Source organism: Pithys albifrons, chromosome 2 (assembly GCF_047495875.1).
Source record: "Pithys albifrons albifrons isolate INPA30051 chromosome 2, PitAlb_v1, whole genome shotgun sequence".
Classification (NCBI taxonomy): domain Eukaryota; kingdom Metazoa; phylum Chordata; class Aves; order Passeriformes; family Thamnophilidae; genus Pithys; species Pithys albifrons.
The window spans coordinates 36,153,676-36,177,017 of record NC_092459.1 but is presented as its reverse complement, the minus strand read 5'-3'; the positions used below and the strand labels follow the sequence as shown (position 1 = coordinate 36,177,017).

At 42.0% G+C, this 23,342-nt stretch overlaps 1 protein-coding gene across 8 annotated transcripts in view; it reads left to right on the top strand.

Annotated features, from left to right (window-relative positions):
* The window catches only part of BACH2 (BTB domain and CNC homolog 2), a 190,885-nt gene that overhangs the window by 102,313 nt on the left and 65,230 nt on the right, over positions 1–23,342 (top strand). For 7 of the 8 annotated variants that reach the window (XM_071548765.1, XM_071548767.1, XM_071548761.1 and 4 more), the window contains one exon: positions 3,231–3,378. Coding sequence is in view for 1 of the 8 variants with exons in the window: in XM_071548759.1 (XP_071404860.1) it covers positions 10,546–10,557 (12 nt within the window). In the remaining 7 variants the exon portion in view is untranslated. Of the gene's footprint in view, positions 1–3,230; positions 3,379–10,537; positions 10,558–23,342 lie in introns of those variants that run through there. The other variant, XM_071548759.1, reaches the window with a different exon arrangement.

Genomic DNA, 23,342 nt, shown 5'->3' with positions numbered 1-23,342 from the left:
AAGCATTAAAGCCCTATTGAAAACAAAACCTCTCTTTGAGACATTCTCTCCATGTAACAGAAATCCAAACAGAAAGGTGTTTTATTGAAGTAGCTGCTTTTTCAACTTCATGCGTTCTTCTGCCAGTTTGAGTGTCTGGTGTGTCATCCTTTACATTTGCATTCCTTAATGCCAATTTCAGCTGCCAAGCAGTAGTGGAAGACATGAGAAAGAAGGAAAAAAGTAATCTGGTTAAAAAATGTGCAAGAGGTTGTTGGACAATGTAAGTTTAGAAAGACCATAAAAACTTATAATGTCCAGTTTGAAGTATTGTTGCTTTTCTAGATTTCTCTGCATGCTGTTAAGGCAGATGCTTATTTTTAAAATAAATATAAGGTTTTCTTGCAACCTCCAAGACTTCAGGAGCTGGGTCTTCAAGTTAACATAAGACAATGATTTTGTGGCCTCTCATGATCCTCTAACTGATGGCCCACATAAAGTCTGTGGTGAGCACTGAGACCTTGATATGAGCAATCCTTGGAGCACAGAGTGTCTCTTCCCCTGCCTAAGATTCAGCTCTTCCCAATGCTGTAAACCTAGCCAAATATCTTGTTAAATGTCTGAAAGACCTTTTGAGTAGATGCATTGTTGGCTCTTCATTGCATATAAGCTCAGTTTTCATACATTGCTGCAAATTTGCAGCTGTAGCAACAGTTTTGCCTTTAGTAATTTGCCGGTTTCAGAAAAAAAGTCCTTTATTGAATAGAAAGCTTGAAGAAGCCCTTGTGTTGAGTGTAGGCAGGGATTGGGTTTCATTCTACCCTAAGCTGACCCTTGGGCAGAGAGATTCCTGCTTTAGTCTTTTAGATCATGTGTAAAACCTGATGCTGGCTGGATCATCCCGCATAGGGCAAGAATATCTGGGGAACTTGGGGCGAGATACAGAGTGAGACATGTGCAGAAGGAATGAAATGTTTGGGATGCAGCCTCATGCTTTCTACAGCAGTCAACATCAATCAGCCCTTCTCAGAAAAGCCTCAGTGGTGCTGAAAAGTCTTCTCCTACCCCCTGCCCTTTTTTTTTTCTTGTTTCCCTATTCCCCAGCTCTCCTTATTCTCTTTTCCTTCTGTTATGCCTTGGCAAGTGCAATTTTAGCTCAGAAAACGAACTTATCCTGGAAAACACATAGCCTTCTCTGGCTTTATTCCTTTGGTCATTGAGTAAGCAACAGTTATTTTAGTTCTATGAGTGATTTATGGCTGCACAGATTTGGAATTTATATTTTTAGTTTTATAGGTAATTTAGATAATGTATATTTGTGACCATAAATATTTGGTGCTCTTACAGTCTGTCAATGAGTGTAATGCCCAGTTGGAGAAAACTGTGTAAACTGAAGAGACATAAGCATTGTGTTCCTAGCGTAGCCTCATGAGTCTCTTCAAGTACACAGATAGGTTTTCCTTAAAGATAGCAATATTTTGAGCATCTGTTGGTAAGTCATCTAGGAGGGTGCCATCCAGAAGAAAAAATCTACTTTTCATAAGTGAACAATTCTCTGCACAGCTTGGAGTAGAATGCTGTAGATCAGTGCTCAGAAGATACTGAACTTTTTTACTGGGAACAGCATACTTAGAAAAAAAAACAACAATCAAATCTCTCTCATTTGCACTGCTTTTTGGTTTCTTTTTTTTTACTTTTTTATGGAGTCATAAATAGCCATTAGTCATTAATAGACATAGTAGACGTCTCTTGAGAAACCAGAACTTTTACTGAAGAGTTCATTTTGCAAGTTTTGGAAAAATAATAGTAGTTTTTAAAAAAATCTAAGCTTTTGGGGTTTATTTTAATCTCCTGCACCTCCCCCCTTTATCTAGCTTTAGTTTGTGGTGATTCTGCAGACAGCTGTTGCAGTGATCCTGAGAAGACAGATATATGCCACTGCTTGTGCTCCTGCTGCACCTTTCTGTTCAAAAGAAGACTGTCTTCCTTTCCACTCCCAATTGCCAACTTTACTTGAATAAATAGTTAATAATTCAAATGTTTTTTTCCAGGAAAACGGTAAGGTGTTGGGCACTGGCAACTTGAAAACTTCAACCTGAACCCCCCCGTAGCTTAAAACTAATTACTTCTCCTTCCACAAGTATTTCCTCTCCAACTACTTCAGAATGTGACTGTTTCCTTGATAACTGGGGGAAGCCTTTTTCAGAGTCCGGGATTGGGACGTGTGTTGTGTGGGATTGGGGCTGTGTGGTGATGCCTGAACTCAGGTGCTGGGGGGCTCATTCCCCCTTTCCAGCCCCCTGGCCCCAGCCCTGCTCTCACCCCCTCTCCCCATCCTGGAGTGCCTCCCATTCAGGCATTGTGTGGCAACACAGTGGATTTGCTGTGGGCAGATGAACACTTTATTCTCTCTAGTTTTCTGATAACATAGCATGACAGGTAGCTTTGCTGTAGGGTGGCTGGAGGAATATGACACACATTGCATTAACCCAGGGATACTAAACTTTGCTGATGGTGTTTCTTCTCTGAAATTCCCCAGAATAAAGCAGAAACAAAGTAAAACATTTCATGTTCCTTACTTAAATTCCTTGATAAAATCAAAGGAAAGCTCTGACAAAAGCCAGTATTAATAATTATTTAATGTCTGCTAGATAATTTAGTTGTTTTTGTTGGAACACCTTTCTGGTGTGATGTGCAGTTTCATAGAACCATAGGGAGCTTAAGGCTGAGCTTTAAAGATTATCTAGTTCCAACCCCCCTACCATGGGCAGGGACATTTTCCAGTAGACCAGGTTCCTTAAAGCCCCATCCAGCTCGGCCTTGAACACTTCCAGGGATGGGGTATCCACAGCTTCTCTGGGCAACCTGTTCCAGTGCCTCACCAGCCTCACAGTAAGGAGTTCCTTAGTAGGTATGCATAAGTATGCACATACCTATGGTATGATCTAGTAGAATAATCACAGAAGTGTTAGTTTATCTCTTCTGCAATTCTTCTCAGAAGCCACATTGTCTGGGCACTACACAAATGTGAGGAAAACACAATCTTTGTTGCAAGGTATCTATGACTTAAAGGCTGGAGAAAGTATGTAGTGGGCAGAATGTAATTGGTCATGTTTGACATAAAGACCTTCTGTGTTTAAAAAAAAAAACGGCACCACAACTTTCTTTTATAATTAGAAGGAAACAACAAAGAGGGGTTTGTGAAGATTCAGAGCTTGATTTTTTTAATGCCTCACTTTATTTTCTTTTAGGTTGCTGCAACTGAGTTGCCAGAACATTGCCCTACAGAACTTTGGAGGGTCACTTAATGGATTGCTGCAGCCTCGTAATTTCTCCATTGATCCTCTTCCCTGCATCGTGAGAACATTTTAGCCAGCACAGAACCTGGAAAAGTTACATGTAAGTCATAATTCGAATTCCTTTCTATTTAAAGAAAAATTGAAAGAAAAAGTCAAAAAAGGTCTTGGAGAGGAAAGGTGGATGCAGTAAATATCACACTTTATAAAAACACTGTAAAAGCTGTAATTCAACTGCAAACATTAGGTGGTGAATAAATTGTTACTGAAGTAGTTACTGCTTTTTTAACCTAGATAGTGATTGTCATTTTGAAGGCTTTTCTAAGTGTTCTGCTATGACAGTAAACCACAGAAGTTCTTAAAATAGCTCTCTTCACCCCATTGCACTAACTGCACTTTGTTTTTCTCTGCAACTGGATACGTGTGTGTACACTTAATCTTGTTGTGCTGTTCCAAAGCTGCACGTGCTTCACATGAGTCTGGAGGCCATCATTTGCCCAGCAGGACTGCAGGCATCCCTGTATTTCCCCCATAATAAAATCTATATCCTTATCCTTCGGGGTTCCCAGAATATTTCCCTCAAAGGAGCCCTGGTGCTGCTTCCTCTTTCAGCCAGCAGCCCCAAAAGTCTCTGTAAGCATCCACAGTACCTTCATTGCCACCTCTAGCTCCTGCCACGTGGAATTAGGTGCTCCTCCTTAATTCCATTTGTAGGAAGGTGGAGAAGGTGCACAGATTTCCTAGGGACAGAGGAGATTGAGGGGGCTGCAGACCCTTCCTGTCTCCGTTGAAGTCCCCGGTACATGTTGTGCTTTGATTTTCTCCCAAGATGGGGAGCGACTGTGGTGCTCTGCACATATTTCACCCCCCATCCCATGGTATCCAAGTCCTCCTCTGAAACCTTGCATGGAGTTGGTGGGTTGTTCTAGAGTGGAGAAATTGGTTTGACCCTTTGTAATTTGTCAGCAGTTCTAGCTCTTAATTCTGTGTTCTGAGGTGGAAGAAGCATATAAGGATGGCAGGGTGGTCTGGGCTGTTTGGAGGGTGGGATACCCCAGAGCTGCCAAGTTCAGGACAAGGCTTGAGCACAACTTAATTTCATTGATTTTAAAACAAAAACAAATCTTATGGTTAAGATGTTTTTATATTTGAGATGGTGGTATAGAGCAGCTTGGCAGAAGGAGATAATCAAAATTGTGGTTCAGTGTGGCACAACGGCCTTTGTTCGTTCACTGCAGCAACAAATTCATCTGATGCAGTTTAATCAGAAAAGGGCAGTGAAGCTGACCACAGCATTCCTTGCTGGTCAGTTTTTCTTGAATGCCTATTAACACCATTTTTAATCTTAGGAACTGATTTGTAATACTGCTTCTGAAAAAACATGAATGTTTTAGAACTGAAGCATTTACATTAGAAATGTACCTTCATTTGAGGTGCTTTATTTGCTTATGTGATAATAAGAAATATATTTAAAAGAAGAAAAGTCTATTGCAAAAGGAGAATAGTGTTTTAAAGAGAGGAAATTTTTTTCTGGTATGAGTATCAGCAAAAATACTGGTGAAGAAGTAGACAGTGGAGAAAGCCTGGACAGTAATTCGCTGTCAAAAAGAACTTACAAGGTGTGGGTTTGATTTTGTTTTCTGAAAAAGGAAGTGTTGCTATTTCCTTGTGGGATTGGCAATATATGGTGTGGTTATTAATCAAATCCCCAATAGCAGGAATCATCTGACTACAGGAAAATTTTGGATCTGGCATGAAATTTGTTTTCAGTACTTGTCTTAAGGGAAGAAAACTTAAAAATGTGAGTTCTAACAACTAGGCAGGCAGAAATAACTTGTTGTTCATTAGTCCTACTTAGCACTATTCCCATGAGGTTTGGAAGCCTTATTCACAGTTTTTAACAGGCTTTTCTTGAGATGTTTGAAAAGCTTATCATCAGGCATCTTGCAAATTCACTAATAAAAACAGTTCCAGAGGAACAAATTTTAAAAATACAGTCCTTGTTAGGGGACTTGAAAAAGCAGCCAGAAAATGAATGGACATAAATGGAAAAAAACCCTCATTTAAGAAGTGCATAGGAAGTTTTCTCATGCATCTTATTGTGCTACAAATAATCAGATGTCTCCGTTTCCAACAGTGAAATTGGGTCTGAGGGGTAAATGAACTTGCAAACCAGTGTAAGGATATAGGAGCCATCGTCAAATTTGTGCCTTTCTTGCCATTTTTTTCATTTGTTTTTTTTTTTCCTTTTAACTGTGTTGTGTGTTTGAGGTATGCATCATTTAAAAAACACGATGTGTGCTCTAGCTCCTAGAAAACACAAGCATCACCTCGCAGGTTGTTGGCCGGGGTGGCACCCGTTGTGCCTGTGGATCTGTGCTGGCACAGGCAGATGCAAGGGCAAGCTGCCAGTTGCTTATTTGATTTTTCAGTGTTTCCCACTGTCTGACTATTTTTGATGACAGACTCTGCTTGTAACAGTTACCTTGTTATAACAATTTCCATAGAAAGAAGGGAACTTCCCCTTGTTAATTAGCCCAGGGTGAAAGAGCAGTTGCACGAGGTTGACGCAGCTGTAACAACCATGTTGTTCTTGCTTTTCTCAAGGTGCAGTGTATTTCAAAAACAAGTATGCCTTCCCCCCATTCCATTTATTATTTAGTTTTTATAGTACTACTATGAGTGATATGATCTCCATAAAAATAGTACTTACTGGTGTTTGAATTCAAAGCAGAAGGTACCTTCCTTGTTCTGATGGAGCATATTGAAAAACCTTGCTATGGTGCATGTGCCAAGATACTGAAAAAAATCCATTTCTCCAGGTCCTCTGGGATTTAAGCCTGGGTAGGTTAGATTAAATGTATTATAACGGGAGTACAGGTTTTGGGGAGAAGTTGTGCTCTTTGCTGAGAGGCAGGCTCTCCATTTGTTAGCCCAGCCATGAATGGTGGAGTACATACGGAGCTTTGCTCAGGCACTTGGGACATGGCTGTGCCTTGGAGCTGCTGCCATCCCAGTGGAGACAGGCAGCTGTCCCTAGCAGTGCCCACACACTGGTCACATTTCTTGCTTTGTTTTACATGTGTGTTTTCCTTTAAAAGTGGCAAAAATAGCATCCCAATCAATGTCCTTCTGCATCTAATAAATAGACCTAATTTGTACTCCCTGGCCAATGCTGAGATTTCAGCAAGGGCCTGTGAGTGCTCTATACAAGATAAAAAAATAAGGCAACCCAAAACTCAGAAAGATCTGTACAGATATTTCATGTTTTCCAGGTATGAGTTCTTTAGAGTATTCAAAAAAATTTTAGAAAGTTTTCTTGAAATATGTCCTATGACCATCTGTAGGCAGATGTAAATAATGAAAAATTTTAATATGCAGATTTTGGTGCTTAAACGTCTGCCACCCGCCTACCACCACAGCCTGGGAAAAATGTATCTTTTTTAAAATCTGCACTTAAAGGTCAGGAAACTTGACAAAATTAAGGAGGAAATCAGATTTCTGAAGGCAAAATCACATTGCTTTGAACACTGACTTACCAAATACTCCTATCAGTACCAAACCCTCTGACCAGGTGCCATGGCCATACTTTGGAACATTATTGGGTTTATCTTACTGGATGCAAGATGTGGCCGTGTCTGCATTTCATGTTTTTTTCTGTTGGAGTGCTGGTTTTGTGGAAGTGAAGGCATTTTCTTACCTGTTTTATGGTACTAGCATAGCATAGTACCTTGTGCACCAGTGTGTGAAGCGTCTCCTCTCTTGGAGACCTTCACAATCTCCCGTGACATCTTGTCCTGGACATCATGCTCACAATTGCCCAAAAGCATTTCCCTGAGAGATAGCAGAAATCTTTGCTGAGAATTAATCCAGCTACTCCTGCTGCCCCTCTGCCCCTTCTTGAGGTTACATAAAGCCATTGACCACTGCCAGTACTATATCAGTCCCTTAGTGTGATCAGGTGGTCCTTGGCACCCATCAGTGCCTCTGTACCTGAAGCAGCCTGGGTGGCTGGGGACAGCTTTTGATAAGTGTCCAATGCAAGTACATCTGTTGACTAAACATATGCATATGTGGGTCTATAGAAATGAAATATATATATTTATTAAAGTTATATATATGTCTGTGTATATAACTTTTAAATAAAGTATGTATCTGGACAAGTATAACCAGTATGGTCTGAAAAGCTGTGGTACAGCTTCATGCACAGTGGCTGTGTGTGCAGATGTGTGTGGGTGGAGAGCCAACGCCCCTTTCCAGAGGTTTCTGACCAAGACTCCCATGTTGGAGGCATTCCCTTTTGGGTGCATGTGGCAACCATTGGCTGTATGACCAGGAGGAACATTCTGCTTGTGTTTAGCTGGTAACAACAGAGGAGGACAGTGGTGTTTTTTGCAGTATACCATGCCGCATGAAACCGAATTATTCTGACACCCCTGCCCTTGTTGCCATTGACCACAGGTTTGTTTGTTCGTCACCCCAGCCGTATGTCGGGCTGCGTGGGCACGCAGTGTCATTGATCTGTTTACTCGGCGTTTCCCACGTGGCCGCCGTTTTGTGGCGAGGACTTTTATTTTTTGCTGCGGCAGGTGACAGCCCTGGTGTGTGTGTGTATGCCAGCCCAAGGGACTGAGTCACAGCCCTCCCTCCAACAAGGGCTGGCGACACTTCCCCTTACCCAGGGGGATGAGATGCTGGCCCGTCTCTGCAGGACAGCTTATCTGCCCGTACATTGCGTTATTGTTATTTTTTTATAGAACAATCTGAGAGATGGTGACGGCAAGACCGACTTTCTCTGTAACCCAAACCAGCGAAAAGTAAAATCCATCTCACCGCATCAGTTTTGTTTTCACTGCTGGTTCAACCTCTCCTCTCCCTCTGGCAGAACCCTGCACAGTCATTCAGTGCCCGGCTTGGGGGTGGTGTGGTTGTTAGCTCAGTGGTGTATGACCCATTTATTTTCATAATACTTAGATACCCACACTTCTGCAGCATTCAGCACACAAGTCGTGCGACCTAAATCCTCGGCAGAAAAGCGCACACCTGATTGCAGCAACGTGTGTGGAGAGCAGCTGGCTCTGCTCTTGGGTTGTCTAGAGCTGCAGGAAGGTGATACGCTTTCGGGTCTAGTGGACAATTGATGAGCAAGAGCAGGTAAAAGCACATTTTTCTGGAGCCAGCACTTTGATCATTTATTTAAGTATTGATTGCTAGCTGATAGGACATGTTTCCTCTTATGATTTACAAAGAGTTGAGACATAAAAGCATTGTATTAGACGATTTTTTTGCTGTAACAACTTGCACTTCCAGCGACAGGAAGGTGATTAATGGCACAAGATTTTTGACTCTCATCATCCTCAGAAATGGCATCACCTGTCATTCTGTTGAGTCCAGTTTTAAGACGGGCCTTTTTTCCTTTATTTCTTTTTTACACAGCTAGTTAAGTTAGTTATCTTCAGGTTTTCAGATGATAATTAATTTCATGCTTGTGTTACTTTCTGTAAATGGAAAGAATCAGGCTCAGGACACACAGGAAAGTAAACTGGCATCATAGTAGACCCGAGAGTTTTAGGTGTAAAATTAAAGAGTAATTTGCAAAGTGACTTGAAGTAAAGTGGATTTAAACACAATGAAATCATCCTTGACAGCAATTTGTTTGAAGTTCTTCTACTGTTATGAGTGTAAAGGAATTTTTTTTTTAAATTGCCAGTTTCTGGGTAGGGTATTCAGCATAATTTCTCACAGGTAAGTGAAGCATTAACTTCTTGTACCTCAAGTAGTTTGAGCTGTGGGGAGAGAAATTGAAAAGTAGGGGGAGGCACCTTCTCTGCTTCATCATTTGAAAGTCAGTCAGTGATCAGCTAAGTTAAAGAAGGACTCTAACAGGTAACTGAGAGAAAAACAACTATTAAATATATGAAAAGCCAACAGGATCCAGGGCAGCAGATATGCACAATATGCAGGTAGCTGTCTTTGATATTTAACAGAATATAATGGCATTCTAGATATAAACTGGAAAAAAGATAACAGCATTGCCTTTTCAGATGAGTGTTTTGCATCCCTTGTTCTGATGAGCCATGAGTTTTGGAGTTTTTGCATTTATATACTTTTGCTGTAGGTGTTGGAAGTGTGGGTGGCCATGAAAAAGCAGTGGTTACAGTTAAGATTTTCCATTTATTGCCCTTTGTGTACAACTAAAAATAAGTTTCAATGCTTCAGCATTTGTAGAGCAAGCATAATACTTCTCTTAGGTCTGATGCCTGGCTTGCGTGCAGCTTCGTCCCTGTCTGGTGGGTGAGTCCTAGGCTTAAATGCTTGTAAATGGTTCTATGTTGGAAGGAGAGTCAGAGCTTACTGTGGTGTGGTCTGCTATGTTAATTCATCAACTTCTTATTTGAAGAAAAAAAAAGGAATTTAGGCTTAGTGCATTATTAAAAGTTAGTGATGAAAGAATTCTAGAAGAATTGTTCTGCCCTCTGTAAAAAGCGGTTTTGGAGAGGACTGAAAGATGTTTGAAGTTAGCTGTTCAAAACTTCACTGGTATACCTTGAACTATTGATCTGGAACTTCATCTTCTGGCAAAGAAAAAGGAAAAAAAAAAGAAATAAAAAAAGGAAATCTATACAAATCTGCTGAACTTAAGAAACAAATTCTTAGGGTTAACTTTTGGCATGTAAAATCCTTCTGGTTTGTTTTTTAGGGTGACAGTATTGAAATATGCTGTCTTGGTAGTTTTTCCAGGTTGTTGCACCGGTTAGGAATCTACTAAATTAGTTGCAGTATCTGGAGCTACTAGATCTGTTCTGACCACGTTAATTGATATGTCAGCGCATGGCCAAGAGAAATATTAAAGAGAGATGTCAGTGTATGCAGGGAAATTTGTAGCTTCATGGTGTCAGCTTTGGTGCTGTCCCAGCTACACGCATTGAGTAGCTGTGGCATTTCCAGAGAATGAGTGTGCCTGTGCATGTACATGTCTGATGTCATTCTTGTGATGGATGAGTAGAGGGAGCATCTAACCAAGAGCCACAAGACCAAAGGTAGAGGCTGAAAACTTGCTTTCTGCTGTGTGGCAGCTTGACCATCACCAATTTCTTGGCTTTGTGACCTTCCCAGCTTGGCCAGGCTTGGCAGGGTAGCAGAGGTGTTGGTCTTGGAAATCAGGCTGCATAAGACAATAGGTTTTCGCTCTGAGTAACACCACGTGGTGCAGAGGATGTGGGGTGCTGGGGGCACTTAGAGGCACACACGCTTGTTCCATGGACTAGTCATGCTGTCAGGGGTGAGTCTTTCATTTGGCAATATGAAATCCCTTTAAATTAACTTGGTGTAATTCTCCCCCTTTTCCTAGGAGAGCCCAGTGCCTGTCATTGCTGTCTTACCTTTTTGCTGAAACTGCCTTTCTGCTTTTACATCTGTGCCTGTTCGTTGGACCAGCTCTTGCCTTGATACGAAGTATGAACGGCAAGAGAGCTAATGCAGTAATCAAGACCTTAAATGTTTCAGGTGGGAACAGGAAAATCTTTAGCAATAATTAGTTTCCCCCACAGTGGTTACTGCAGGGAATTACATTACATCTGGTGTAATCACCCGCATGTCTCAGTCCTGTAGGTGACCAGATGCTGACAAGTAGCATAATTGTTTGTTGTAGTATCTTTCTGTGGAATTTTCCTTTTTTAGTACAGTCATAGAGGTGGGTTCTTTCTCCCCACCTGCCTTTTTTTTATCCTACTGCTGTGCCTGATGCAGGGGAGTTCAGAACCTGATGGCTTAGAAGATAACGGCAGGAGAGAGTGCAACATGTGTGTCATGTGGCAGCAGCACTCGAGCTGCTCACTATGGCTGCACTTTCCAGATGGATGAGACATGCTGGTGTCTTCTAGGGGTATCACCACATGGGCTATTTTTAGAGGTGGCATATAGGGCACATAGTGCAACTATCAGTACCCACTGCTGGGCTCTTCATTTTTTCCCTTGTATGGCGATGAGGTTTTTAAAGTGTTTATCCTTCTTTTGAAGAGGTAGAAGGATCTCTTTTTGTTTTTTTTTATCTACTTGCAGAGCTGCTCCAGGAAGTCTCTGAAGTTGTGTTTTCTGTTAACAATTTGAAGGGAACAGTCCTGCCTGTGGCCGCTAAATTTAGAATAGTGTAAGTGACCCAAACAGCGGGATTGAGATTATCAGCTGAAGAGCTCTAACAACCTGTTGGGTTGCAGAGCAGAACTGCTACCTCGGGAAACCCCCAGCTTGGTTTTTTTTTTTAACTTTACCACAGCAAACAAGCTGCACTCAGGCATTTTTACAGTTGTCATAAACTCATTCTGTGGCTCTCAGTTTCTGGAGTCCTTTGAAGAGCCACCTTACGCTGTACATGAGGTCCAGTGAGATGGCAGCAGTGGCAGATGCTTAGAGATGTGGTGCAGCCTCACAGTGGGAGCAGAGCCGGACATAGCAGTTGACTGCTGGCTTATGCCAGTCTCTGCTGGAGTAGCAGAGTTGGCCAGTCAGAGGCTCCTTATTGCATTGCTCAAATAACGCAAAAACGTTAGCAATGGAAATTTGCTGTAATGGTGTATTTTAAGTGTGTCTCTGCTCTGCCAGCTTCACTTTTAATGCACTCGGTTAAGAAATGCTTTGGAGGTTGCTGCTAATGGATGAATCTCCCAGAAAATTGGAATTTTCAAATAAGATTGACACTTTGGAGTGAGAAATATAAATCTAACGAGAGTATTTCAGCAGAGGTTTGTAATTAGGAATGAATGGAGGGAATTTGTACGCGCAATCTGCAGAAGGGCACAATGGAAGGTGAAATTGCACCCTCTGTGCTGAATGAGGGATGAAAGCCAATGTATCAGTGTCATGGCATGGCAGTGTAGAGTATAAATGATACTGTCACTGAGTGCTGCAGAAGGTATCAAGGGAATTCCACTCCAGTAAATTACATTACTTAGACAGACCTGAAGGCATTGTGTCTGAATGATTGGAGGGAAAAAAGGTTGTCAGCACAAAGCAGAAGATATTATAGAACAACTGGCTACAGGGTTGAAAAGCAGTGTTTTTCTGATATTTACCATGCAAAGCTTTTCAGATGCTTTTAAATTTTTTTTGGTTGGGTTATAAATGTATTGATGAAGTAATAGCATTTTTTGAAATGATGTCTGGAGTGGATACCAGCCTGCAGCTAAAGATGTGGGCATGCACAGCTCCTATTTTTTCATTAGGAATTGGGACTCCTTCAGACTTGAGAAAAATCTAGTCATATGTTTCCAACTCAAACGGTGTTTTTTATTTGTTGCTTCATTTCACTGAGGATTTGCTTTTGGGGCTGAATTTTGTTTGTGAGGTAATTCTAGTGTAGGTTTGTGGAGAAAGGGGAGTTGTTACTGTTCTCACTTAGCAGTGAGTGTCTGGGCTGTGGTAAGCAGCAGCACATCATGAGACACAAACTTTATGGCCCCATTTAGAGGCACAGTGAGGTCCATGTGGGCAGGTGGACATGATGTTATGGTGGCAATGCAGCAGAAATCCAGATACTTCATCCATTTCAGCATGAATGCACTGATACTTCATCTGTGTGTTCCTCACACTGTTCTGTTTGTTGCCCACCAAAACCCATTGCTAGTACTGCCTTGCTTCCAGCTGCAGTGATGGTTTTGAGTGGAATAGTTATTTCTGACAATTTTTTTTCTCTGTAACAACCTATTACATCCACCTGCACAGGGGCAGTACCTTAACTGCTTCCTTGCCTCTGACCTCACATGCAGACAGCACCATCAAGCTCCTGTAATTCCCTGGTTTGTCCATGGGTCAGGTGGCCCAGCTCCCACAGTTCTCCCAAACTGCTGCTCAGTGATGCTGCATTTCATTCCTGCAGTACATAATAAGCTCTGCCTGTCTTAGGGCTTCTTGTAAAACTTCGGCAGACTTTGTTCTGCTTAAAAGTCATATTTTTCTACTTGCCTACTTAGGAAAAGTATCACTGAAAGTACATCCAATAGGTAATGATAAGTGAGTGGGCTTCGTTTCTCCTCCCCAAAACTTGATTTTCAGCAAAGCCCTTGCAAGGCAGGAGGATGGACATGCAGAACAGTTGAATTAGCAGTCCTTAGCACAGGCTTCTTTACATGGAAATGCTGATTCCAGTTGTGGGAGCATTAACCAGGACATTTGGCCAAACTGAAGGGTGCTGACCCTAGAAAGGTTGCAGTTCAAATGCTTCCATGAAAGGGATTCAGCTCTTAGAGCCTGTAGCTGGAAACCAAAGCATCAAACCCACAGACAGTGTGAAAGAGCAGTCAGGCATCTGTGCAAAAGAAGATGCCCTGTGTGGGATGGGATTCAATAGTAGATAAATTTTTTAGTGGGTCCTCATCATTGCCAAAGGTAAGTGGGGAGAAGCAAAGTTTTATTTCTATCTATACTTCCCACATTAGAACTGGTTTGGAGTGGCCCAGGGTATGGGACTGTGTCTGTCTGGATAAAAAGGGGAATTCAGGTGTTAGAGATGCAAAGTTTGTCCTTAGATCATCATTGTTATGGAAAACTACTATACCTGCTGAAGCACTTGTTTATAGTATTAAAAATCTTCTGTCACTCACTTCTCCTGTGGCATTTTGACACATCTGGTTTTTTGCATGTTGGGAAAGCAAATGCTTTTTTTTATATTTAGTGTAATTCCTGCAGTCATGATCAAGCCAAGTTTTCAAAATATGGCTCTTTGTAGTTATCCATCAATACACAGAAGACCCATTAGTTCTCACTGGCTTAGCTACTCATATGATGCCATTTTCCTCTTCCCATACTTGGTCCTGCAGCAGGAATGCCTATAACCACCACCTGTGAAGTCACCAGGGCCGCTCATGGGAGTGATAGGTGCAAAACTGGACTTTAAATGCTGAAAAACACTGTGATTACAAGAGTGGGATAGAGCATGAGAAGGAATGACCAAACTCTATGCCTTAGGGAAGACTGGGAGACTAACCATTATTGCTTTAACTGAGAGAAATACTGAGTTTGCTCAGTCAGATTGGTATCCCCTGGCAAAGGTATTTTGTTGTGTGAATGACTCCCCGCTGTCCCAGAAAATTATCACTGTCTCTTCCCATCTTATACAATGGATTTCTAAATGATCAATCTTGATGCAGGAAAGCTGTGGTTTAGGAAGAGTAGCTTGCTAGTGAATCAATGGTTTAATCTTAATTCTCACTGATAGTTCTTTTGTTAACACAGGGCTGTAAAGTTTGACATCATAGAAACTTCTCTATAAACTCTGATTTGCTTGCCAAAAAGTCATCCCATTACCATTAATTCTCCTCTTATCATTAGTGTTATTAAACTGACGACTGATGTGTAAAAACTGCCATTTGCATGAAGTTCACAAAACTGCAGTAAAAGAGACTTTTGTTCTGACTTGGTAAGGAGAAAAAAAAAAGCAGCTAAATAACACTAGTTCTGCAGCAGAGATGCTCATATAAAGACATGTTCTGAACAATAAGATCATTTATCCGTGTATGACATAAATACATTGGAATTTAAATAATGAGAGATCTTGTGAAATGCAACAAAACGCACACCACTGGCATTGTGAAGTTTCCCTTCTCTAAAGCCCTATTCTCAGGGAAAAGCAGCTTTACTTTTGCTTTGAAAATCCATTAGCATAAGCCTCTTGAAAAAAAGCGTTTGTCTTAGTGCAATATTAAAGCAATTTTACACCCTAAGAGCAGCTCTTTCGTAAGGTAAAGTGCAGTCCCATGTGTGTATGTAATTGCAGTTTATAATACTTCTCACAGCCCTAATTTCCCCAAAATTAAGAAAAACACTAACCTTTCTAGGCTTTCCTTTTTCTAATTGTTTTGTTCTCCCTTTCTTCCTCAAAATATTCCTTTTTAAAAACACCTTCTGAGGAGGGGAAAAAAAAAAGCACGGAACACTCTCTGGATTCATTGCAAAACACTGCTTGAAGGAAGCATTTTAAGAGTTTAGGTTAAAAAGTTTCTGCTTCTTTCAAACTGCATGGGTGACATTGCTATTTTGGGAGACCGTGCCATCTGCTTGTTAACCAAAAAGCAGAGAAGATATTCCTAGTTCTAGTATAGGTTTTTGAATTGATTCCACATAAAATTCCTGACTGATCTTCGCTTGTGTTTACCCTCCTCTGTAAGCTAGGGAGGAAACAGCCACTCATCTCTTTGGGCTTCACAGCTACCAGGGGAAAGAGGTTCAGCTCATGATTCTGAGGGAGTAAGACATTGGTTTTCACAATAGATACAGTCCATCATGACATAGGAGGTCCATAATTCCTCCCTGCAGGTGTTCATGTCACAAAAGCTATGATGAGAAGTAAAAGAGCAATATAGTGCCCAACACTTGATGTGCCACAAGTGACTGCTACCTGCAGATGAAGAAGAGGGTATTTGGGGATGTTGGACTGAGTTTTGTTGGAGGACTTGTAGTTTTGATTGCTCTTGAGTAAGAAAAGCGGAGGACAATTTTTCTGGGGTTTTCCTTGCTTTTGGTGGGAAAATAAAGCAGGAGGACAAAATTTCCTGACCCACAAATTAGCCATCTCCCAGGTACTGCAGGTGGAAAAGGCGCAGGAGCTAGAGAGGACAGTAAGACTGTCCTCCCCTAGCTAGAGAGGAACACCAGGAGTTGTAGGGAGTGCAGATGGGTTCTAGGAAGAAGTTGACATGAGCAGGGTGGAGTCTATGTATTATGTCCTGCGAGCCTGTGGAAATAGCACAGGGCAATGTGGAAATGTGAGAATAGGTTACTGTAGTCCACCACAGGTGATGAGGACATTTGTCTGAGAGAGTAGAGATTTAAGTCTTTTTTATATTGCTGGAGTATTTGCAAATACATATGTATCATTGCTACAGTATCATCCTGACTGGTAAAATATTTCTTCCAATCTCTGTTGACAGAAAAGATTGCCTACTGATAATTGCTTTGCTTAAGTGTCTGATAATATGCCAGAAATGAGAGCATTCTCTGTTAGGTCATCTTTAATTATGCATGTACCACCTGTCAGCTTTAAATCTGGAGAAGATTAGTTTTCTCATTGGATTTAAAGTAGGGAAAAGAAGAGAGCCTTTAACAAGAGGACTAGGCTGCTGTAAACAGTATCTATGGAGGAGTTTCACAAGCAGTCTCCTCATCATCCCTAGTCATGGATACCGCTGTTGGCACATGCAGAAATATTTGAAATATTGCCTAAGCTAGCTGCCGTAGCAATGGCTTTCGCAGGAAGAGGATTTCAGACCATCTGTTGCGTTTTCTAGTTTTCCTCTTTCCCCATTTCAAAGCGAGAGGGAGCGCTGGGGTGGGGGAGGACAAGTGGCAAGTTGTGGCTCCTTTGGCACTGCTGGGAGGAAATCCCACCCACAAAAGCCATTTGAGGGGGTTATCCACTCACCACTGATAAAGCACACAATAAAACTAGCCAGGCCAATGAAGACGTGCCAAACTAATAGGAAGTTAAGGGCTCAAAAGACTGAAAAAGTTATGAGGATGGGTGTTTTGCAGAAAACCTCAACAGGGAGAGATGGTAAAGGTCTCTCAGGATATTAAATTAACAGGGTTGCTATTACCAAGCCTACTTAGGATATTAAAAATGGCATTGGAGAGGAAATTCATCTTTGTGCAGAGCAAAGAGGCAGTAATTGTTTGGGAATAGTTGAAGGGATTTTCAGTTCATAGGAGAATTCTAGCTGTTTATTTGTTACAGTAATAGATTTTAGGAATCTCCTTGGTTTTCTGGTCTCTTTTACTCAAAGGCCAGTTTTGCTGGTTGTCCTCTGAAATGCACCATTTGTGCCAGAAAACAGAAATGGTCTTTGTTAAACTTCTCACCTGCTTTCAGCAGAAGGGAACATCACTAGCACTGTCAAATGTTGCTCCTGCTGCTTCTTGCCTATGTATCTGAGTGGCCTGTGCTTCCCCCTCTCTAGGATTTTGGTTTTCCAGCTTCTGTCATCACTGTCTCAGCCTTCTGGAAAGAATTCCTCAGTTACACTGGTTAGCTGACACTGATCGCTTTTCCTGGTAATACCTTCAGTCAGAGCTATTTCTGAAAATCTGGGATTTGGAACAGTAGGTCAATTTGTAAAACAACAAGAACGAGCAAAGAGGGACAGATGGCTGTGGATGCGAGAGCATCTTTCTGTTCATCTCCCATTTGGCTTTTGCTGCTGCTTCGTCGTTGCACAAGCATTTGAGGCTGTCATTTTGCATTGGTAAAGTAGTTTTTGCACCTTTGCTGCAAAGACTGGCCTGTGGCACTTGCTATGTCCCCCACTCCACTCCAGTGGAACTACACAGCAGGCTACCTCTGCAGAAGCTTGAAGTGCCTTTGCACCCAAGGACATGGGAAGGATTTGTGAGATGAGTGGATTTTCTGCTGGTAAATCTCGCTGTGTTTTTCCTGACCTTTTTTCCCATCTATCTGCACTGGGTGAGGCTTGTGTGATGATTCCTTTGCTCAGTGTGAGGTTCCCAAACTCACCTTTCTTTGTTATTCCTCTGTAAATGATGATGACTTCTCCATCCTCTGTTGTGCTGCAAGATTTTGCCCAATTCTTAGATTCCAATTAATTCAGACTTGCTTGATTCTCTCTCCAAATAGCAGTTCCAGTAGTGTCACCCCATTGTAGCTGAACTTTACAGAGCTGAAGTGGAAAAGTGTGGGGGTGTGCCACAACCCTTTTTTCCCTTGCTCGTGATTCATTCAGCCTTTCTTTCCACCTCCTGTTGCATGCTAAAGGGCTCTCCAGTCTCGCAGTGGTCACTGGGAGACATGTCTCTTGTACAGGTTCCCTCATTAAATATGAGGGTGGATGCATCTCCTTATCCTTGTGCTACTGCTGAGCTATGTAGCACTGCTGAGCACTGCGGGAGATGTCCTGTTAACCAGTTTGAAGAACAGCCATACTTAGGTGAATGCAGCTTTTGTCTCTGAAAAAGTGGACAACTGGATGAAATTTAAAAATACCAATAAGAATTGAAATACTTATTTAAAACCATCTGAGCTTTTCTGGCTTGCATGATGTGGCTTATACATAGTCCTCAGGTCTGGCTGACCTTGGAGTCTCTTTCTTGTCCTATATTTTACAGATGATTACTTAAACTGCCTAGAGCAGTTTTTCTAGAAAACCTTCCTGTTGTTGAACCCAAGATATCATCAGCTCCCTTGTCGTACCTAATGACTACCTGCCTTTTTTCTCTCCATGCTCTTCACTGGAGCTTGTCCACTGCCTTGGTCACAGGAGAGCCTTCACCTATTCTCTCCATTTCCCATAGGGATGCTAATTTAGCCTTTGGTGTGTTGCTGGTTTTAGGCTTCACATTTTTTTCATCTCCCATTTCACTCTTTTAGAAACACTACAGTAAAACTCTTCACATGTCAGATTTAGTATTTGTTATAGTAGAGACTCCCTACAGTATTCATACTTTTTCCTCCATAGCAGTGCAACCGGGCATGATACTGAAGCTGGTGAAATTCAGAGTGATGTGTTTACATTGAGCTATCCCACTGTATACACTGCTAATTCGAAGAAAAAGGGGAACCCTTCTTGGGATAATTAGTTTTGCCATGTTTATAGACACAACCTCTTGCTGAAGCATGTTTTTCCTGACTCTGAGTAGGCTGCTGACAGCTGGTATTACAAGAGTTCATTGGGAGTCTCATGGTCCATGTGTCCTTATGTATACACAATGCAGACAAGATGAAGCCAAGGAGAGATAACGAAGGCAGTAATGCTAGACACTGTAGCAGTGCCCAGTAGTGAAGCATTTGAACAATCAGTGTGAGCCAAATTCCAGCTCCTGTCTGTATGGATATAACAATCAAGAAAATCACCTTGTCCTTCAACAGATTTACCAATCTGGATGAGCAGCCAAGAAGTCACGAGGATCAGCTCTCCTTTACTTACTGCCCTGGCAGTGGCAGCACAACCTCCTGAATCAGAGGAGTTGTCTGTGCCCCTATGGCCTGTCAGTACCTGCAGTACCTGCCATATCTCCCTACATGCCCTCTGAGGCATAGGGGCAGAGTGCGGTGTGGATCACATAAGTGCCACAGCCAGGTTTTGCAGTCTTTCCACCACCACAAGTCAGTTGGCAACACAGTACTGTAAATCAATGGTAAATACACACAACCTTCTTGAAAAGTTCAAGTGGGCAATCAAAGCAAGGCAAGTGGCTGCTTTTACACTTTGGTTGCAGAGTGTTTCTGGAGGCATTTCAAGGAAACCTCTTGATAGCAGGAAGCTGCTGCTCTAGGCATTCGATGAAAGAGCTGCGTGGTCATCTTCTGCGCCTGGTGCCTCCTTCCCCAGGCTGCTTAATAAATACATGAGTGTGGCCATTATCAGGCAAGCTCTGTTTCTTTTGCCTGTGCTAATGTACTGGTATTTAATGTCATATCAAGTGAGGAGGGAAAGCAGTGATGCAAAGCCTTTCTTCCCTTTGCTTTAATGGGATTGATAACCACAGCTTAACAGCATTCCAAGAAAAAGGCATTTGATCAAAGGTGGCCAGAACCTCCTCTGAGATGCTGCACAAGGATGTTCATCCTGATAATAACTTGCCTTTGGCATTTTCAGAGGAAACATTCCCATTGCAATAGCTTGCTGAGGTTAAATGTATACACACATATATAAAGGTACCTCTTGGATTTTTCTCCTCTGTCTTCCTCTACATCCCATGCAGGCCCAAGGGCTGCACAGGATGCCCATGTCATTGGCTGCACCATCTCGAGGTGAGTTCCTGCAGCAGCACCTGCTTGTTGCCCTTTGGTACCCCTTCAGCTATGGTGGGGTTTGTTCTGCTGTGCAGAAGCACCAGCGAGCTTTCTGCACACCATGAGCTGGAATTCCCTCTGGGCTGCTGCAATGAATATTGCAGAAACTTTGCTGAGCAGGGTAGGGCATCGTGCTTTTATGTGCAAGGGCTTGCCAGTTTGAATCACATCTGTTGTGTTGCAGAGGGGAATATTGCTCTGGTTGGAGTAGGTTAGTGGAGTACTAGCAAGTCTCATTTGTATGGGGTCCCAAGCTTCAGTCTCATCTTATCTGTCACCAAGAGAAAGAATCTACTCTGACAACTTCTGCAAATGCTGGTTTCACTTTTGTTTGTTTGTTCTGCAGCTGTGTCCTCTGTTTCTGAAATGCTGTTTACATACCATGGGTTTTTTTGGTGCAAATCAATTAGCTTTAATTTCTTTCTCAACTACCTGATTTTTATCCCATTGCTTCACTGGCATTAGTTCACATGATTATGCAATGTGATATCCCTCCCTGGTTAGCAAAATGTTAGAATAGCTGTTGGCAGCTTCTGGAAGAGTAATTAGCAAGTAGGAATTACTCAAAGATGTGCACACTAGCCTAAGTAGGCATTTTCCAGCTGTCTGCAAGTTCAAAAACTCGTAAGGACTTTTCAGGCTCTAACGGAAGATTAATTACTTGCTACTGGAAAAGAACATTTACAAAAATGTGTCGTATGCAATCCAGGCTACTGTGTTTTGTGCCTTAATTTGGAAGTGGACTTCTTTGTCACAAAGAACAGGATTTTTACAGTACTTGGTAGTCCTTTTCTTGAGGAAGCAAGCCTTTTTGTTACAAGGGGATGTCACGCTCAAATTCAGAATAGTGAAAGTTGCCTAAGAAAGTGTTTAGGGCTTTGTGTACACCAATCCTCACACTGTGGGGTGTAGTGCTGCCTTGCAAGGGAATGGTGTGGTGTGAGCGCCTTTGTGCTGCCTGCCTGAGCCGGGATCCCCAGCTCATTGTGCATCCTGGTGTAGCCCAGGACATCAGCGATTCCTTTCTTTCTAAAGTGTAGGAGTTCCTGTCCACGGCGCTTACTTTAGAAAGCCGTTTCCACTGCTGTGCCTTTCTTTTGCATGAGGAAGCCCACATAAATCAAATACAGCCACAGTTATACTAAAAGCCTCCTTTTTATCCATGGGCAGCTACTGTCAGCCTGCTTTTATTTCTTCTCATTTCTATTCTGTTGCTCCTTCAGGATCAGCCTAAGGGCAGCTGGATTTTTATTTGCTCCCTACCCTAAGGTAGTCAATCCCTGACAATGTGATGGAGTGAGGGGGAAGGCAGAGAGAAAGTGTATTTGGACTGCGTGACAGTTTTATTTTAAGCTCAGGCTCTTTGTGCCTCCATAGCCTCTTCTGCTCTCTGCCTTTTGCTTGACATCTCTTGCGCCTAATTCTCTAATCAGCTGGGTTATCATCTCTTGGCACCTTGTCCTCACCCACTCTCTAGCAATTCCCTCTTCCCTCTCATCTCTTCTCCACTTTGACACTTCTCCCTGCTTGCTTCTCTGAGTGCCCACAACTTTTCCCTCCCTTCACCTCCCAATATCATCCCACCTCCCAGAGGGAGAACAGTTTCCAGGAATTTTCTTTCTCGGTGTTGCCCCCATTCCCACTGTTCTTTCAAGCTCCTTGGCAGTCATTCCCCTCTCTGTTCTGGGCAGTGAAGCCTCTCCCTCTGACTCCTGCTCCCTCTTTTCTACCCCCTCTTTTCTTCTTCCTCCAAACAGCCTTACATACTCACTGTAGTATGCAATGGCTTTATCTCTGGCTTCTTCAGTTTCTTTTTCCTGACTGAAAACACTGGTCAGTAGCCACTGTTTCTCACAATTCATTCTCCTGTTTTCACTTCAGCCCTTCCGCCCCCTTGGAGGCAATGGAGCCAGGACTGGGCTCCTGATCCCTTACTACAGACCTTTCTCTCTTGAAACTTCTCCAGCAAACCCTCCTTGTCTTTCCTTCTGTGCAACTCTTGATCCAAAAGTCACTGGCCTCTTCAGCTCTCTTCTTCTCTGAGGTACCCCCAGTCCTTTCCCTTCTTTTTTATTTCAACCCTTAGACTCATCCATAATAACACGATTTTTAGTGTCCTTGTGGATGTTGCCCCTGGCTCCTCCCCATCCCTTCAACTTTTCACCATTGCTTCTGGATTTTCCTGTTTCAGAGTTTATTCTCTTGTCTATTTCCTCCTCTGTTATTGCTAAAAACATTTGCACAAACATCCTTTTCAGGATTTTAATTCCTTCTCTTTCTTATGCTCCTTTTGGAAAAATTCTTGCCACATGTAGCAGAGAAGAATGCTTGTGTGCCTATGTACTTCAAGTGAGAAATGCATGGAATAATGGCTGCAAATAATACTGAGCCACATAATTTGAGGGGTAAAAAGAGCATTTTCTCCATAATATAAGGATAGGACTGGCCTAAGGGCTCTTAATAAATATCATGTAGTTTTTTAGTGTTTGGAAAGCTCATGCCAGGAGGCATGGGCTATTCCAGAAACACATAATGATAATAATGCATGTTTTGTAAGAGATAGTAATTAATTATTGTGCATATGTGTGCACATGTGTATATACATATATGTAACTATAGACACATACATCATGTCATTCATAACCTAGTGGTGTATGTCCTGTCTTTCATCAAGCAACAAGTATTTGTTTAGAGCATTTTAACATTCTTTTGGACATGTAACCAAACTGTCTTATTAGCACTTCAGAGTCTTGAAGTAATGGCATTAATCTGTAGGTAGACCTACCTGATCTTGACCTCTGATAAATATAAATTAGCTGAGTCTATCTCTATAAGACTTGAATTGTTCTAATGGTAATGTCTTCATTTAGGCTGATAGCTCAAAATTGTCTCTTCCTTTCAGGAAGCTGTATTGCTATGTGCTCATTTGTTTAGAAAGACTGGATTTGGTCCTGTATAACAATGTTTGCATTTTTCTGAAAGTCCAAGAGACCAAGTTCATTGATTTAGTTAGAAGACTTGTGGAGAAATGATTTTTTTTTGTATTGCAGCCTGCAATGTAGGTTAGGTGCATTTAGGGTAAGCAGAAGTTGAGGGGGAAGAAGTAAGAAAAAAGCATGCTTGTAATTATATTGAGGACTGTTCTCTTTTACATGTATACGGAGAGACAAACTCCCTGGCAAGCACTGGATTCTGCCATCTAGGCTGGTCCTCCTTTTAGCACAAAAATTGCTGGAGGGGTTTGCAGGCACAAGGAAGTATTGATTGTT